Source organism: Coptis chinensis, chromosome 6 (assembly GCF_015680905.1).
Source record: "Coptis chinensis isolate HL-2020 chromosome 6, ASM1568090v1, whole genome shotgun sequence".
NCBI lineage: Eukaryota > Viridiplantae > Streptophyta > Magnoliopsida > Ranunculales > Ranunculaceae > Coptis > Coptis chinensis.
In genome coordinates this window covers 62,027,599-62,046,275 of record NC_141461.1, presented here as the reverse complement: position 1 = coordinate 62,046,275, position 18,677 = coordinate 62,027,599, and the positions used below count along the sequence as shown (strand labels likewise).

Genomic DNA, 18,677 nt, shown 5'->3' with positions numbered 1-18,677 from the left:
CCAACAAACCAGCTTGGAATGCTCCAAGCACAAGAGCTGCTCCTACCTAAAGAGCTACTCCAAGCACAAGAGCAACTCCAACCAATTAGAAGAGTTACTCCAAGCACAAGGGCTGCTCCGGCCAAGCACAAGGGCTACTCCAACCAAAAGAGCTACTCAAACCACAAGGGTTGCTCCAAGCACAAGCCTTGTTAGCAATACTCCGAATAATTCGCGTATAATTCACGAATCGAATTTTTGAAGGCCACTTTCGAACCTTTCAATAATTTAGAATAATTCATGTTTTTTTTTACTATGAACGTATAAAACAGGAATTACCGAATTATTCAAAAATTCATTTAAAAAAATACTTCATATAATTTATTTATTTTTTGAAAACCAAATTCTTGTAAGGATGAGTAGCATAAAGAAACATAAATAAGAAACAAAAAATAGAGGAGAAAAAAGATATGAGATTGACAATGACTTAAAAACTTTTGTATATCTATGAAAGACATGATTTTTTTCTTTTTGCAGATCAAATGATCGAGTAAACTAACATAAAGACATGAATGTGTTGTTTCTAATTCTTATTTTCCGATACAATTTACAAATCTATATTCTAAAATAGATATAAATATAGAAGAGAGAGACATATTGACAAATATATATTATAATTGTACTAGAGTAAAATCAGTGAAACATTATAATAAGTATAACATTTTACTCTAATTATATATTTGTAATATATATATATAGTTATAAGTAAACCATTATAAGTAAAACATTTTACTCTAGTTATAATATATAGTTATAAGTAAAATTATAAGTAGAACATTATAATATATAGTTAGAGTAAAATTAGTGAAATATTTTAATTATATTGACAAATATATATTATAATTTCTCTTTAAGTATACCGAATTTTTGATATCCAAATTTTTATTTCAAAACGTTTAATACTTGTATAAAACATACTAACGATATTATTAACATTATTATTAATTTTGAATTTTGACCGAATTGTTGATCAAATGTTTCTTATATGTAAACAAATAAAACTCAAATTATACCTGTACTGAATAACTCCCGTATTCTGAATTGCTAACAAGGAGCACAAGACAGGAAGCAAGCACAAGATCTGCTCCAAGCACAAGACCCGAGTTGGTAGGAATAATGCAACTCTTTGGAAATTTGTAATTTCCAAGGCTTTCAAATGTGGATTTTCTAATAAATGGTGGTGTAATAAACTCAAATAACTTCGAGAGAGAGAATGTACTAGGTGCCAAGAAATCTTGCAAGAAGACTGCAACCATGAAAAAATGATCCTATATATGTCCCGACTCAGTATTTAGGCATGTATTTTGGATAATTTTCATATTTTGGTTTGGGGATATATTGTTTGTCAATCCATATGTATTTGGTACTATCTTGTTATCCTCAATCTGAAAAAAACTATCTATGCCAGTCTTCACTTATTTTGCTTTGTATGTTTTCTATGTCGGACCTTATTTTTGTCACTTCCTTTGTCTGCAAGTTATTGTTTTGTCAAAAGAGAATAGTTAGTGGTTTGTCACAATGCAAGGTCTTTGATCAACCTACAAATGCAACCCGTGCCCTTAATAAGCCAAATGTTCTCAATTTTAAGTATTGGAATTGTGAACTTTTTGTGTTGGAATTGTGCCCTTACTAAGCACTCCCCAGGACCAATTCTTCCTCACTCCAAATTCCATCTCTCTCAAGTTCTTTCTCTCAGTCATTTCTCATTCATGGCAGAAGTAAGTTCACTATGGAATTATAATGAAGATGGAACAAAATATTGAAAGATATCATAATTTCAATGAAGAATATTTAAAGATTTTGTGGGAATTCATTGCGCAAGAGGGTAATGAAAATTTCACTATTAGGATATTAGGATGATGATGGCTTACTTGGGTCAAGAACTGAAGAAGAAGATGAAAGCTAATGGGGAGGTTGTGTAGGCATCCACCACCAACCATCCACCAAAGAATTGAAGAAGAAAATGGACTTAAATTGGTTGTTTTGTTATTTTCTGTCTTTGTGCCCTGTTTCTTAGTAAAGTTTGAAGTCAGTCATGTGTTGAAGTATGTTTGAAGTCAGTGTGTTTGAATTGAAGTCAGTGTGTCTAGAGTATGTTTGAAGTTGATGTTAAATCAATAACAATGAGTAGTCATTATTTAAATCCATTTTCTTCATTTTATTGCAGTTTAATAACAATACATCAAACTAAAATTTAAAGAACCAAATTTAAAGACGATAACAAATCAAACAAATAACAAGCTAAGTAGGATGATCAATAAGTTCTTCTTCCTCGAAATATTTTTATTTTTCCCCACTTTATTCTCCAGCTCTTTCACTTTAGTTTCAAGCATTTTCTTGCATTTTCGTTCAAGTTCAATGGTCATTTCCAATAACTTATTCAATGATTCCTCATTCGTCATTTCTCATCTCTGGTATCGGTGGCTCCTTCAACCATTTAAAAAAACTACATCGACGAGTCTTGCAAGCATAATACAATTTAATTACTGGGAATTTATTTATTTATTTATTTTTTCTGACTTAGACATATTGAATATGGATGGATGTCCACACCAATAAAGCTTCACAAAGTTTGACGATGCCATCTTCGATCAACAATTTGTTTGATTTTTGCAAAAAAATTGAACCAAAATTGAAAGTTCCAATTACAGCGACAATTAAGTCCAAATTAGAAAATATTTGACGGCGACAATTAAGTCTAAATTAGAAAATATTTGACTCTGTTAGAAAGATTAGAGTCCGAATTAACAAACAGAGTCACCAAATTGAAAAAAATAATAATAAATAAAAATAGAGGCCAAATTAGATTTAAAAAAAGGTGGAGTCACCAAATTGAAAAAATCTGTGAAGTACACTGACAAAATTGATAGTTAAACCTTAGATTCTATGGTTTAACCAAATAGAAAATTCGAGTTTAGAAACAGGAAACTTGATCAGAATCTGTTTCTCAGATTGGGCTTATGTTTACATTCTGAGGCCAAACATTTATGAGGTTTGTATTTGGGCTATCATGAAAACACAACCCAACTCGCCCAAAATGTTTCCTTTTAATATAAACCGTTGATTGTCTAGTAGTGATGTAATCTAGATTCTAGACAGCGTCAGCAATAGCCAATAAGTTGAACCTCTGAGTGCAACGTGTGAAAAAGGCAAAAAGGCCCCACGTGCCAGTTGGGTCTAATAATAAGACTTGTACAGTTCAAGTTTTTTTAGTCTAAAATAATTAATAATAACTTTCCATTTAAATCTCTTTCATCAAATCTTCAAAAATTTTGGAGGTAAAACAATTGATATAAATTTGTTTGTTATATGAATGGAAGATTACATGTTAGATAATATATGAGTATTTGCAACAAAATAGTTTAAGAGTTTGAATCTGGAAGCAATGGGTGATTATTCGTTTTCAAGTAAAAAGCTGGAAATTCCGAGTGTGTCTACCAGTACGAAAAGATCGAAAATATCAGCTATTACTGCTATTCCAAAGACTATTAATAAGCGTATGGATTCTATGTATCAGAATAGACCTGGACTTGAATGTGCTGCCCATATAGCAGTCTTTTTGTTCAAGGTTGCTGCTCGGAGAATCTCAAAGGCTAAATGCCCTGTTTTTTGGAGTGCTCTGCAACTCCTATGTTACCCACCGTTCAAGTGGATACAGAGATGGGCACCCTTGAGGGCATCCAGGTTGTTATCCACACACTAAACAAATTTCAGTGCATTACCGTATTCATACATTTTTGTGTCATATGGTTATTGCACATAATGCACGTCTGTCTGTATTACGTACTACTATCGTATAACATGTGTGTCCCTGCTCCACCTTTGAAGTATCTTTTTGTGACTTGGTTCTTGGAATTTGAATTCGCGTTGGCCTCATAGTTTCCTTGTACGTTCATAGGCTGGAAAAAATTTAAGTACTATCTTGACAAACAACATGAATGTCTAGATCAACATTTTTTGTATGTTTAAATTAGCAAGCTGTGCAATATTCTTAGTTCTCATTTAGTTTGTATTGAAAACCTATCGGGTACTTTTTGGAGAAGTATAAAAATATTATATTTTTTCATTTAGTTTCTACATTCATTTATAATTAATAAACAAAGATGCAGATGCTGTGGTGTACAAATGTAAAACAGATCAAAGTGCATGTGCGCACATACTGATAACCATACTGAGTCGCCTATGCAGAGTAATATGGTGTGAACATGCTGGTACAACCTTCCTTTGTGCACATGCTACACTAACTGAAAATCAAACTGAACCCGGTGGCTCTATTGGTGGTAGGCCTCGATGAATTTAGTAATCTTTATTTGCAAACAGAATCTGTCTTATCCAAAGGAAACTGCATTTCCTTGTGGTTGCTGTTTAATTTTTCTAATACAAGGTTGAAGGGTTTTGACTGTTAGTTGCACCTTTTTCCCCCATGCATATAGATTTTAATTTGCATTGTTTTGATGTTAACTTAGATGTTTCCCTTAGTTTAATGTAAATTTGTTTTTCTTCTTTTCTATATTTTATAGCATTTGTCAAGACCACTATTGTTCCTCTCGGTAGCAACAGCTTTTTCTGAGCAATCCGAATCTGACAGAGAGAACTCGGATGCTAGCGGTGATTCTCAGCCAAATTCTGAACCATTTTCAGAGCCACCTGTCTTACAGCAAACTCAAGATATAAGGTCTGAAAGGTGAAAGCTTTTAAGCTATATTTGGTTTTCAATAATACTGAATGAAGAAGTTGGAACAGGGTGCTTCTATAGTAGGTAGTAGGCAAATATATTTAAAGATAACAGTTTCCCAAAGAAGCATCGTCCTGTTGAGTTGACATGTTCTTAACAATCTTAAATATATATATGTAGACATGTAGTGGAAGTTTGTAACATGGTACATATGTATGTATCATAACGGGTTCTTTTCTTTTTGAATACAATCAATTCATAAAGCAGGTTATGAGAATTTTCCTTTTTTCTGCTATGCCTTACTCTTCAGACATTGTCCCGTTGTCTAAGCCACATACAACATGGTTGGTAAGTATGGGAACACCATACACCTCTAAGTTTCACTCTGTTTGATGTTTAGAAGACGAGATAACAGATGAATCCAGCGTGGGTAGGCATATATCTATCTGGGGGGGGGGGGATGCATATGTTTTTTTTTGCCAATGCTGACTAGTCGTGCTTCTTTTTGGCCAATGTTGATTACCCCCACCTTTTTATTATTTTTGGAACTTGTATGAATCTATGGAAGTAGTCACTTGTTCATTTAAACAAATGGTTAAAATTTAACATTATTACGATTGAGATGAATTCCAGCGATAGAGCTGATGGGCAATCCAGTGCTTGAGAACAAACAATGGCTATGATACAAACATTGAGAGTGAAAAAAGAGTAAGGAGAGGGGGGTTGGCTGTGTCTTTATTTTTGTACATGTTATTGCTTGTTCGGTTAACTGCAATCAGTTTTTCATTTATGATATATTTATATTTTCATTATTTTGGTTAGTTACGGTTAAAGCTCTGTGGTTCAGGACCATCATTCCTTATTCTTTCTCTTTGAATGATGTATTGATTCTTCATTTTTAACCTTATGGTGAAAAGTGTAATTTTATCCATAAATCAAATTCTAATTCTAATTTCTTAACTCAAACTATTCTGATTAATTATATTCTCTTATATTTGTCAGGGTTTGTGATGAATCACCTCAAAGTTTAGCACCTGAAAATTGGCTAATACAACTGTACAAGGAGCTGGAAAAGCAGAATCTAACTTTACTTGAAAGGTGACTTAGTTATACAGTTCCTGCATGCCAAGAAATGTTTTTTTCTTTACATAGTACTGAGTAGTCTTATATTGTATACTACTGTCTAATGCTTAAGATGCTATTAGTCATCTATGCCTTTAGGCTTTGTGGGTTCTTTAAGCTATTAAGAAGAGTGGAAGAAGAGTTATGGAAAAATGAATATGCATTGTATTTGTCTGCATGTTAAATGTATGTAGAAGTTGGATACTGATGCAAATATGCAAGTTATATCCAGAGTAAGCCAAGTAATTGAACGAAGTGAACTACGAGTCGACATAGATAAGGTGGACTGAAGGTTGATAATAGTCTGTGGAAAACAACAGTAGTTTGCGAAGTTTCACAAAGTGATACATTACAAGTAAAGTTTACATATATAATATACTTTGCAAGGTTAAAGAGATGCAAGCATGCATGTCTCAGAATATAAACATGCTATGGATGCACAGATCTGTATTTCTTGTTAAGCACTGAGTTTAACTCTTTGGGTCTTTTTGGTGCAACCTTCCCCCCAGATCCTGCGTATTTTGACATTTTTTCACCATAAAGAACCCTTTACTTATAAGGAAGGCGTTCTGTTCTTTACGGTTTATTTGGTTCAACAATTGCAGTACCAGATTATGGTGGTCAAATATCTAGAACAGGTTAAAAGAAATCTCATAAAGCATCCTCCTGCGATACCTGAATTGGTGAGATTCAAATTTAAGTTTACTCGATCCCCATGCGTAGTAATTAAATGACCCGAAAAAAGTCTAGCTGTCCAATTATGGTAATCTTATTAAGGACACGGCTCAAAAGGATAGTCAGTGCGTATGGTATGTGCCTAAAACAACAGCACACACAGATGCCGACAGTGAGAGATACCTGTACAGACCAAATTTGTTATAAAGACACCTGTGTTAATTATATGTTTGACTTATTAAAAACCTTGCAGAATTAACGAGGATGAGCTTCGTAGATTCTTTGCTGCCGCAAATGGCGACTATGCGTGCTTCTTTTCCTCAGTCAAGAAGACCATTCGATGGAGGGAGACTTATAATATACTTTCCGTACACGAGCTTCAGTCATGGTCGCATTTGGTGTTCTGGCATGGATATGATGTGAAGCTCCAACCTTTCCTTTTTGTCCGCTTGGGACTTGCTTGTACCAGCTTGCCATTTCATGAAAGGCCTCGGTTTACTCAAGCAATTGGTACGACCCTTTTATTTTATAGGGTTGCAAAATCCAATTTTTTTTCCATTGATTAAGAGAATATAATCTGAATTTTTAAAATCTGATATACTCAACTTTCCAATACACATAATTTTGGGAGCATGAAGAAGAAAATTGTCATTGTTGGGTCTTGTATAACTAAAAGAAGTGCTTTCTGTCCTATGTTTCTTGATTCCTTTTTATATTTTAGTCCTTCGGCTGTTGGACATGTCATTTACGTACAATGGTGTGAGTAAAATTTTATGATGAATTATACCATATTGTTACGTAAGTTGTTGTTCTCACGTTATAAATGGATATAAATGGAGACTTCCCCAGGTCGGAAAACAACAAAAGGGTAGATAAACTAGAAACCTATGTATTGGTTTGGAGGAAAATATTTTGTTGGCATCACCCCGCCAACACAGACAGACACCCCAAAAATAAAAGTTGAGCAAGTTTGGTGTTATTGGTAGATAGAAGGATGAGATCACCAGTGGTGCTAGTATATGACATTTGAAAGTGAGGAATCAAAGTTGTGGCACTTGGAACTTCAACAATGAAAATTGTTTTTTAGGTAGGGGGCATGTAACATGAGCAAAGGTTTGAATCTTTGTTCTTTTGTATTGCAAACCCTGGAAAGAGGGACGAAATCTTGGTTTTATGGAGAAACTATCGACCATGGCTTATCCTTCCCAAAACGACATTTGGTCATACCAGATTCCACAAAAGGAGCTTCTATCCTAGTGGTAAATAGAGCACATTATCAGCTTTAGTACTCTTTTTGTTTTTTAGTTTTAATTGGTCTATAAATCAAATGCGTATAACATATTATGGTGTTGTTTCCTTTCCATTCCATGTCAAATTAACGTATAGTTATCCTAGGTTTGTACTTGTCATTATACTTATATATTTGGCTTTTCATTTTCAGATTTTTAGAACCTCTCCTCTCTCCCCCCCCCCCAAAGACTCACAGCAGGATCAAGTCAACAAAGTGTGACCGTGATCTTGCTGTTTGAGTCATGTGAAATGTATTAAATACCTTTTCGGACCTAAACTTACCTAAATACCCACTTGACTTCCCAAGACCAAAGGGGGGCCTAGTGCCACGTGTCCTCATCCTATCAACTCATTCCAACGGCTTAAACAAAGGGGTTTGTTAGTGACATGTGTCTTTATTCTATCAACTCAATACAATGTTAAACAAAGAGGGAGTTAGGACACTTGTCCCCATCCTATCAACTCAATCCAATGGCTTAAACCATATCCCCTTGAAGTTACCATCACCAATACTTGTGATTTTTTGAGTTGGTGGGTACTACTAATATGTTTAAATATAGTGGGGGTAGAATACTAATAAAATTTCTCCGTGTTTTATTGAAAGTTAACTACCCAAATGTTCCATACTCAATTTGTTTCATTACATTTCCACACTAATACACTAATGTAATTTCTTTTGTATTAAAATGTTATAGGACTTATATCTCCTTGTTATATCACCGATGATGGTATAGAATATTTGATGGACTTTTTCTAATTTGTCATGTGAGGAGGAAGACAATGAGTTAGCCATAGGATCAATTTGAATGGATGGTCAAGATTAAAAACTAAGTAGTTGGTTATATTAAATCACGTTCTTTGGATTAAATTTGTTGACCATCAAGATGACGGCACGTGTACACTGTACACCACACTTTCAAGGGGTGGACCATTTATTTAATGACAATTTTGTAAATCTAATGTTTGTCAAATATTCGATAATGTGGTGGTCTTCATAGAGTTGAGGGCTATTTTATTAATTTTACGTGGGGAAGGGTAAAGATGACATTGCACATGCACTAACTAGACGGAAGGCATGGCTGACTTGGTAATACTGTGAGGGGGGGGAGGGGGTTCTAAGATTCTGTTTCATTTTCTTCCATTGGTTCAAAGACTGTACTTATCCTTTTGTGGAGTATTTTCACATCAAATGTCATATTACGTAAAATAATTATTATCTACATAAGTTTTAATCAAGTATCATGTAATAACAGGAGCATTTGCTCTTGTAATAAGGGTAGTTTGGGAAGGAAAACAAATCTAGGACGCGTAGCTTAGGTCTTGTTATGAAATTAAACTCTACATTAAAAAATAAAATAAAATAAAAAATCTCCTAGTCAATCGACTTGGTATTTTAAGCTAGGAAAACCGAAAGCGTTAGGTGAGACACATGAAATGTCAGAACCAAAATCAGCTGCCTCATTTCAGCCTGAGTTTTGGCTAGTGATTTGAAATTTTCATGATCATCTCGGTGCACAGTTCCTCCGTTTTAGTCTTATTTCTTTCTAAAATCTTGAGTCAATGGAGTGGGTGCTGTTAATGCTGTCATAATGCAATGTAAGAAAAACAACAGGCCTAGATACTAACAAGAACATTAACTTGGGGTTTTAGAAAAGTAGTGGAAGTACAACCGGTATTTTGATGTTTTCACTGAATTTATTCCCTGTCGTAAATTTACCCATGCCTACAAGAGTCTTCATGAAATGATCCCAGCAAACTAACTACCTGAGAAATAAGAAGAGAAAAACTTACCGTTTTAAATTTTAACCTAGTTTTTGTATTACATTTGAGGATGAAAAAAATCCTCGAAGTACTACCCTACGTATAGTATTGGCTGTTAGAGCGTTCTATATTTGAATATCTGAGTTTTAGTTTATGCAGTCGGGTTTGGTCATTTGCTACTACGGAGACATGGTCTGGAGTTTTGTTTTAGGCTTTGTAGGACCCCATTGCATTCTTGATTGCCTAGTATCAAAAAATAGTACTGGAGCGTTCGCTTAGAAACTTGGGATATGTAACTACAGAATTTACACCAGTAAATGTTGGAGAATTTTACAAATTGATTTTACTCTTTCCCCTTGAATTTTTCAAAAGCCTTAGGAAAGAGTTGATGGTATGAATTTTTATTCTTTTTGAGTATCGCTTAGATTGAACAGGGAGTCTTGCACTTGGTCAATTCAGAAGTTCCTCAAGTTACAGTTTTAATGGATTGTGAAGGTTTGACACCCTTCAATTTTCCAATGCAAATACTGAGATCTTGCTCTTCCCTTGTTCAAGATCACTATCCAAATTGTCTTGGTTGTTTGTTTATCATACGGCTTGCTCCAGTTGTTAGAGTGGTTGCTCAGACCTTTATTCAAGTAAGCTCCATTATCATCATCTTCGAGCGCTTTTTATCTTTGGTTTCGTCATTTTCTGAAACATGTACTTATAGCTACATATCTGAGATTCTCATCAGGTTCTGAAACCCGTCACTCGACAAAAGTTGCGGATTGAAGGAGTAATGTACAAAAAGGTGCTCTCTGAGTATCTTCAGACCGTACCTTCATTTCTTGGGGGTGATTGTGTTTGTCCCAAGTGTTCAACTCCTCCCTTTGGTGATTCTGAGACTCGTTGGAGCAGTGAGAGCAGCATGACTCAACCTAGTGGAAAGTTCCCAGATGGCAAGGACTTGTCCTCCTCCGCAGATTCTTACTGGGTATCATCATGCTGCTGATTTTTGTTGGCTTTATTGCAGGAATGTATGGTTCCGAAAGTCCTCTCTTGCCCTTGTGAAGAAGTGATAGTGACCCCTTAGTTTCCTTTGAATTCATTCCCTGTGTTAGGCATTAGGATCACATCTATCTGAGGTAAATAGCTAGTCAGCTACCATCAGTTACATATCATATCTGGTTGTTAGGTCATCAACTGGAAGAGCACTTGTCAAATTTTTGTACAGCCGAAAGTTTTTCCTTTTGGTACTGATGTTCAGTTTCTCAATATGTGGACGCTTAGTAAAGCTACAAATATATGTTTATTGCTTGCAGAGGTATATGGAAACTTGTGAATTAGAGAAAGCCCTATGGAACAAGTTGTCTAGTCCGCTTATGGAATAAATCATTTTTTGATCGGATGGGCAACATTGATGGGTTACAGGAAGCCATGGTGTATAATTTACAATACAGCTAAGAATCTGATTGATTGGAGATCACTTGTATTTTCGGTGGTGGAGATGCGCCTTTGGACGGAAATTGGTTAAGTATGAGAGAATAATTTTTTAGTTGTTGAGAGAGTTGTGATATCTGTTATCATTGTATGAAAGAACAGTCTCCTATTTATCTGCGGCTGTGCAAGCAATTAGGTGTTTCCACTACTAAGGAAATACGTAAGGGATTGTGATGTTATATCAAAGTTGTATCTTCACTATGTAGAAAAGAACTATAAACGCCTGGCCACTTATTTTCTGTCAAGCCATTGTACGTTATATGGCTCAAATGCACATTAACTAAGCACAGCAGTGGCATAAGAAAGCTAGGGAATAATAACCGAAACTGCAATCTTACATCTTACGCCCCTAGTTTGAGAGGGAATTAGAGACGGTTTGATTGGTGTTTAAGTATGTCTAATGGAAACAAAATTTCTAGAGACTAAAAGTAAAATATGCAAAAATTACGTAGTAGTAGTAGCAGTAGCATGGATTGCTGATACGGCGTAGTAGTAGTACACATCCATCACAGTAGGACTTCGTGTAGCATGGATTTCTGATACGGCGTGAGTGCATATATGTGAGTTGTATGCTTATGTAATTAGGTTGCGTACGGGCAAACAACATTTAGCTCTCCTGTAAGTCAACGCAATAGGTCGCATCCGCTCACGGATTAGGGTGTGTGTATGGGTCATATTCATGACATGGGAGGTTATTGGTGGTAAGGGGGCCATATCCGGTATAAGAAGGAGAAGACATGCTGCAGTGGATCGTATTCCGCGGAACCCTAACTACAAGATAACCGACACACCACGTGGAGAGAGATAGACCGCTAGATGAAAGAGAGATGGACCGCTGGATGAAAAAGGGGGTGAGATATAAAGAAGAAGAGGCCAAAGAAAAAGGAGAGAAAAAGATCGATCCCGAGAGAAGAGAAAGGGAGTTGAGAAGGGACATAATACTAGTAATCTTATAGGTTGTAAGAGGAGATCATACATTTGACACCGTCTGTGGGGACTGTATATAAGAAAATGGCCACTGTAGGGAAAAGATGAGTAGGTAGACCCAAGAAAGTAGCAATTAGAGAGGCAGTTGACAAAACAGGGAGTGTTGAGATGGAAGGGGTAGGAGAGGAAGAAATATCAGACGTGGCGGCCGACGCTACCATACTTCTTCAGGAAGAGATAGTTAGGTTAAGGAATGAGAATGACGAGTTGAGAAAGGAGAGGGAGACCACACGGGGTGAAACGGAGCGGGGGGATCCTCGGAGCAGTGAAGTAGAGGGGGAGAACGAAGAGTATCCGCCTCCGGACGCAGAATAGACCGCGGGCATCACTTTGGAGATAGTACATGCTATGATTGAGAAAGATAGAGAAACGAACCGCATAGCGGAAAGAGCGAACAGTCTTTGCTTGAGAAGGAGGTTCGCGAAGTCTTAATAAAATCGGGCGGATTTGATATGGAATTCAGAAGTGCCTAAGAGGTTCTCCTAGCCTAAGTTTGAGAGATATGATGGGAAGGGAGACCTTACTGATCATTTGCACCATTTTCGGCAGCAGATGCCATTATGGCAGGAGAGTAAGTATGATGGGCTCCGCTGCATGATGTTCCCCGCCAGTCTTAAGGGGGGAGCCTTAGATTGGTATTACAGGTTGGGTTCACGGAGCATCAAAATGTTTGAGGAGCTAGAGCACGCATTTGTTGATCACTTCATACACCAGAAGAGAAGGGTGGTCGATATTGCGGCACTGTTCAACATTAAACAAAGATCCGCGGAGTCTTTAAGGGAGTTTTTGTGTAGGTTCAAGGAGGAAACATTGAGGGTGGAAAATCTAGATGAGCATACCACAGTCATTGCCTTCCAGCATGGCTTGAGGCAGGGAACTAGAGTTCATGAATTGGTTTCCAAAATCGAAATCACTACCTTGCATGCTTTGTACCCAAAGGTAGAAAAATACATACGATATGAAGATATAATGCAAAGGAATGCGAAGGAACAGAAGAAGTCAGGGAAAGCAGTGCAGGCTGTAGACAGAGATGACCGAAAGGGTAAAGGTAAGGAAGAAGACAGAAAGAGAGGATCATACAGGGGAGAGAACCGAGGTCCAGAGAGGACGGGGGATCGAGGCAGAAGGGAGGTCCGAGAGAGGAAGTCATACCGCGAAATAGAACAGACTCCTCTTAACAGGCCTTTAGAGGAAATCTTGCCTCTCATTAAGGGGCAACAATTTTATGAGGGTCCGCGGAGTACTCCGGGGGAGATAGAAGGGAAACCATTTTGCACGTATCATCAAATCAGGAATCATGCCACTAATGAATGTTATGCTTTGAAATGGTTAGTGGAAAGAATGATTGAAAAAGGAATGCTCAGGGAGTTTGTAACAGAGGTTCGTCAGGCCGAGAGAGTGCCAGCGCCGACTAGAATTTTAGGTACTATCAATGTCATCTTTAGTGGGGAAGCATTGGGAAGGAATGCTCACAGAGACAAGATAAGAAGGACATCGAGCTTGTAATAGGTTAATTAGGTGGTGAGCATATCGCGATTAGTTAGTGGAACCGCGATGGGTGAGGAAAACATAATGTTCACCCCGAAAGACCTAGAGTCAGTAACTTCGCCGCATGAGGATGCATTGGTGATTACCATAGCAATGGGTAATTATATGGTAAAGAGGGTGTTGATAGACTGTGGAAGTTCAGTGAATTTATATTATTTAAAAGGGCCATGGAGGAGATGAACATCTACATAGATCAGTTAAAGGCCCCTCAAACCAACTTGTATGGGTTCAACGATAGTATGACAGAGCCATTGGGGGAGTTGGTGCTACCAGTAACGGCAGGGTCGATGACGGTATTCACCAGGTTTATGGTGGTGGACACTAGTTCCCAATATAACGCAATTCTAGGGAGAAGGTGGATCCATGAAATGAGGGCAATTCCATCGACATATTACTAGGTGATTCGCTTCCCCACCAATGGGGGAATATATGAAATAAGGGGGGATCAGGTGGCAGCACAGAACATCCATCAGGTAACTGTAAATAGCATGATCCGAGGAACGAAGGGAGAGGGGTCGACATGTGAACAAGGATCAACATAGCAATTATAGGAGATAGTGGCGACAGAAGTATACGAGCCTCCGCTGGGACCGAAAACCTTGGATGAAATTGAGGTAGTGAACTTGGGGGTGGGAGAGGAGGAGAAATTTACATCGGTGGGATTTGACTTGCCGGAGGAGTGGAAAAGTAAGTTAGTGCAGTTTTTGTCAAAGAATACAGATATATTTGCATGGGTGATTGAGGATATCACGGGATTAAACCCAGAGTTTGTCTGTCATCACTTGCATATGAATGAAGATGCGAAGCCTGTGAGACAAAAGATGAGAAGCGTGAGACCCAAGTACGCCGATGGGATTCGCGAGGAGGTTATACGACTGAAAGGGGCGGGAATAATAAGGAATGTATAATTCACGGAATGGTTGTCCAATGTGGTCTCGGTTCCAAAAAAGAACAACAAAGTCAGAATGTGCGTTGACTTTACGGATGTAAACAAAGAGTGTCCGAAAGATTGTTACTCTATGCCTCGAGTAGACGAGCTAGTGGACAGAATTGCAGGTTTCAAAGTGTTTTCTTTCATGGACGCGTCCATGGGGTACAATCAGGTCGCGATGTATGGTCCAGATCAGGAAAAAACAACCTTCGTGGTGGAGGGTGGTACCTATTGTTACACCAGAATACCCTTTGGTTTAAAAAATGCGGGTGCCACATTTTAGCGGTTAGGAGAAAAAATGTTTGAAGGTAAGATTCGGAGAGGAATGGAGATATATATTAACGACATGGTGGAAAAAAGCATGTCGGAAGAGGAACACTTAGAAGGTCTCCAAGAAACTTTTCGCATACTGCGAACTCATAGGCTGAAACTCAATCCCAAAAAATGCACCTTTGGGGTAACTTCAGGAAAGTTCTTGGGTTACATAGTCACACATCGGAATAGAGGCGAATCTCGAATAGATCAGATCACTGATAGAAATGTCGTCCCCTCAAAATGTGAAAGATGTACAAAGGCTGGCGGGGAGGGTTGCGGCACTGAACAGATTTATTTCCAAATCGTCGGACAAGTGCCGACCACTATATCGTTTGCTACGGAAAACGCCTGATTTCCAATGGACTGCGGAGTGTGAAGAAGCCTTTCAGGAGTTGAAAAGTTATTTAGGAAAGGCACCTCTTCTATCGTGAATACGCGGAATGGGTGGAGGGTTTTTGCGGATGGCTCCTCTACCGATACAGGAAACGGAATTGACGTCGTCCTAGTGACGCCTGAGAACACTCGGCTAGAGTTGTTAATGAAACTGGGATTCGCGGCTTCAAATAATGAGTCTGAGTATGAAGCAGTGATAGCAGGATTGGATATGGCACAGGATCTGGGAGTGAGTGAATTGTCTGTTTATTCTGATTCTAACTTGGTAATTTGTCAAGTGAATGGGGGGTTCATGGCTCGTTGCCCAAGGATGGCAAGATACCTGGAGGTTCTACGAAGGAAAGCAAGCAAGTTCAGTACGATCAAATTTGCCCACTTAGGGTCCCCGAGAGAATAGACATCTTGGCGCTTGGCTTTATGGCTGCCGATCTCGCCAGGGGACAGAGGGTCGATCTATCGAAGTGAGGGTATTAAATAAACCAAGTACATCAGAGGAAGAAGGGGTTTGGTTTACCACTGAGAAGGAGCTAGGTTGGATGACACCCATAAAAACTTTTCTGATGGGAGTAGAGATAGAAAACAAACAAGAAAGACTGAAGATGGAACAGGTGAGTCAAAGGTACACATTACTAGATGGAGATCTGTATAGGAGAAATTTCAACGGACTAATGTTAAAGTGTATAGGGTCGCAGCAGGTTCAAGAAATTTTGGCCGAGATGCACGAAGGTGACTATGGGAGTCACTCAGCTGGGCGAACAACCACGCACAGGTTGATATTGCAGGGGTATTTCTGGCCCCACATGAAGAGAGATGCCACAGAGTATGCTAAGAGATGTGAGAAATGCCAGAGGTTTGCACCATTGATACATTCACCAGCTGAGACGTTCCATAATGTGTTTAGCCCTTGGCCATTTGCCATGTGGGCACTGGATATAGTTGGACCTCTGCCCATGGCGACTGGTAAATGAAGGTTTATGTTGGCCGCTACTGACTATTTTACCAAGTGGGTAGAAGGAGTGGCATTACAACAAGTTAAAGAAGAAAATGTGAAGAAGTTTCTGTGGGAGAACATCATATGTAGGTTCGGGTTGCCATATATGATCATCGCGGATAATGGAACTCAATTTACTGGGGGAAAGGTACGGGAATTTCTGCAGGCGTTCAAAGTAAAGCAAGGGTTCTTGGCCCCTTACAATCCAGAAGGAAATGGACAAGCAGAGGCGTCAAATGAAATCATACTGGATAACCTCAAGAGAAAACTGGAGGATCGGAAAGGAGCATGTGCTGATGAACTGAATCACGTACTGTGGGCTTATCGCACAATACCACGAACATCTACAAATGAATCACCATTCGCGATGGCGTATGGGGTAGAGGCAGTCATACCAGTAAAGATGATAGAAAAAACGACAAGAACCAGAGTTGTGGAATTGGGAATAAATGAGAGGATCTTAGCCACTTAGTTGAATCTCATAGAGGAAAGAAGAGAAATAGCGCACATACGACTGGAGGAATATCATCGAAAGTTGCAGAGACAGTATGATAAGCGAGTGAAGCCGCGAACTTTCAAGGTTGGGGATTTGGTGCTGGGACGAGTTACACCGGCCACTAAGAAGGAGAATGAAGGTAAACTGGGTCCCAACTGGGAGGGACCATATGTCGTGACGGAGAAGGGTACTTCTGGAACTTACAGGTTACAGACTTCAGCAGGAGAAAAGATAGAGAAACCATAGAACATCAGAATGTTGAAAAAATTCCATAGCGGAGGGCATTCTTTAGTTTGTTTTCTTTCTATTTTAGTTGAGTAAGAATAGATTTGTTTTTGAATAAAAGTTATGGGAGACGAGGAATTATATCTTGTCTTTTGGTTGTTATATCCTTGAAATAAAGAGTGTGTTTCTTCCAATGATGGCAAGGGTATTGAATGAAGAATATTAACATGGGGGCAAAGTGAGCTGTCCCCTAAGGCTTCACAGCTAACCAAAGACAACGGGGGGAATAAGCCATTCGTGGACTTAATGCTCAAATCAATATGGGGGCAAAGTGAGCTGCCCCCTAAAGGCTTCACAGCTGACCAAAGACAGCGGGGGGGAGGAGCCCTTCGAGGACTAAACGTCCAAATCAACATGGGGGCAAAGTGAGCTGCCCCCAAACGGCTTCACAACTGACCAAAAAAGCGGGGGAATGAGCCCCTTCGCGGACGGAACGTCCAAATCAACATGGGGGAAAAGTTAGATGCCCCCTAAAGGCTACACAACTGACCAAAGACAGTGGGGGGTATGAGCCCTTCGCGGACTGAATGTCCAAATCAACATGGGGGCAAAGTGAGCTGCCCCCAAAAGGCTTCACAGCTGACCAAAGACAGCCGGGGAAGGAGCCGCCTTCGGGACGTAACGTCCAAATCAACATGGGGGCAAAGTGAGATGCCCTCTAAAGGTTTCACAACTGACCAAAGCGGGGGGGGATGAGCCTTTCGTGGACTCAACGTCCAAATCAACATGGGGGCAAAGTGAGTTGCCCCCTAAAGGTTTCACAGCTGACTAAAGACAGGGGAGCCCGCTGCGGATAGAACGTCCAAATCAACATGGGGGCAAAGTGAGCTACCCCCAAAAGGCTTCACAACTGACCAACGACAGCTGGGGGGATGAGCCCTTCATAGAAGTAATGTCCGAATCAACATGGGGGCAAAGTGAGATTCCCCTAAAGGCTCCACAGTTGACCAAAGACAGCGGGGGGGATGAGTATTTCACGGACTCAACGTCCAAATCAACATGGGGGAAAAGTGAGCTGCCCCCAAAAGGCTTGTAACTAACCAAAACAAAGTGGGGGGATGAGGCATTCGCAAAACTGGCGTCCAAATCAACACGGGGGTAAATTGAGCTGCCCCCAACAGGCTTCACAGGTGATCAACATAGAATGGAAATGAAAAGTTCGCGGCTAGAGGTCAGAATTATCCTTTAAGAAACAATTAATTGCCCCATCAGGCGTAATAGCCGGGGTATGGAGCTGATATCTCGTTAATTCTAACGTAAATTCAATATTGATTACTTGAAAGAGAAATAGCTTTAAGATCACATGCACTACAAATGATTGGTGTTCGCATAATATGAAACTGTGGGAGATGGAGTAAGATGGGAAAGGCAAAATATAATTGATTGATGACCTGCTGGGCATACCCAGAAATCCAGGCTAAAATATGATTATACAAACACAAAAAGTGCAGAGTATATAAGTTTCAAAAGAACAACTAAGTACAAATTTTTTACTGCCTGTCTTTCGGCTGCATCCTTCTCAGAAGAAACCTCAGCCACATCCATAGCTGTGGTATGATCACCATCCACCTCGATTGGGGAGGTGACCGCGCTGGGAGTGGCTAGGGGGCACTGGCGCCACAACCTCGGGAACAATCAGTGTTGGTGTTGAAGTTTTAGTGTCAAGAGCTGGAGGCGGAATGGGAAG

General features: G+C 39.1%; 2 protein-coding genes and 1 pseudogene across 3 annotated transcripts; all 3 read left to right on the top strand.

The window, feature by feature from the left end:
- The first annotated feature begins 3,275 nt into the window (after positions 1-3,275).
- LOC147493845 (uncharacterized) lies at positions 3,276-11,276 on the top strand (annotated as a pseudogene). The gene is made up of 7 exons (XR_015199788.1): positions 3,276-3,716; positions 4,540-4,723; positions 5,717-5,812; positions 6,765-7,021; positions 7,472-7,479; positions 9,988-10,200; positions 10,299-11,276. The product of XR_015199788.1 is annotated as an uncharacterized LOC147493845 (transcript).
- Positions 11,277-12,697: 1,421 nt separating this feature from the next.
- On the top strand, positions 12,698-13,537 carry LOC147493844 (uncharacterized). Its single transcript, XM_086567958.1, has one exon. It carries the CDS (start codon positions 12,698-12,700, stop codon positions 13,535-13,537), a length of 840 nt encoding a protein of 279 aa, XP_086424084.1.
- A 1,512-nt stretch (positions 13,538-15,049) lies between these two features.
- On the top strand, positions 15,050-16,951 carry LOC147493843 (uncharacterized). The gene is made up of 5 exons (XM_086567957.1): positions 15,050-15,224; positions 15,308-15,546; positions 15,656-15,826; positions 15,914-16,178; positions 16,695-16,951. Exons 1-5 carry the CDS (start codon positions 15,050-15,052, stop codon positions 16,949-16,951), a joined length of 1,107 nt encoding a protein of 368 aa, XP_086424083.1.
- The last annotated feature ends 1,726 nt before the right edge of the window (positions 16,952-18,677 follow it).

Excerpts from the sequence above, each read along its gene's own strand:
- LOC147493844 (XM_086567958.1), top strand. The coding sequence starts at position 12,698 with ATGTTTGAGGAGCTAGAGCACGCATTTGTTGATCACTTCATACACCAG.
- LOC147493843 (XM_086567957.1), top strand. The coding sequence starts at position 15,050 with ATGTCGTCCCCTCAAAATGTGAAAGATGTACAAAGGCTGGCGGGGAGG. Across the intron at positions 15,225-15,307 it reads AGCCTTTCAGGAGTTGAAAA|GAAACGGAATTGACGTCGTC; the intron begins GTTATTTAGGAA and ends CTACCGATACAG. Across the intron at positions 15,827-15,913 it reads AAAGACTGAAGATGGAACAG|GTTCAAGAAATTTTGGCCGA; the intron begins GTGAGTCAAAGG and ends GGGTCGCAGCAG.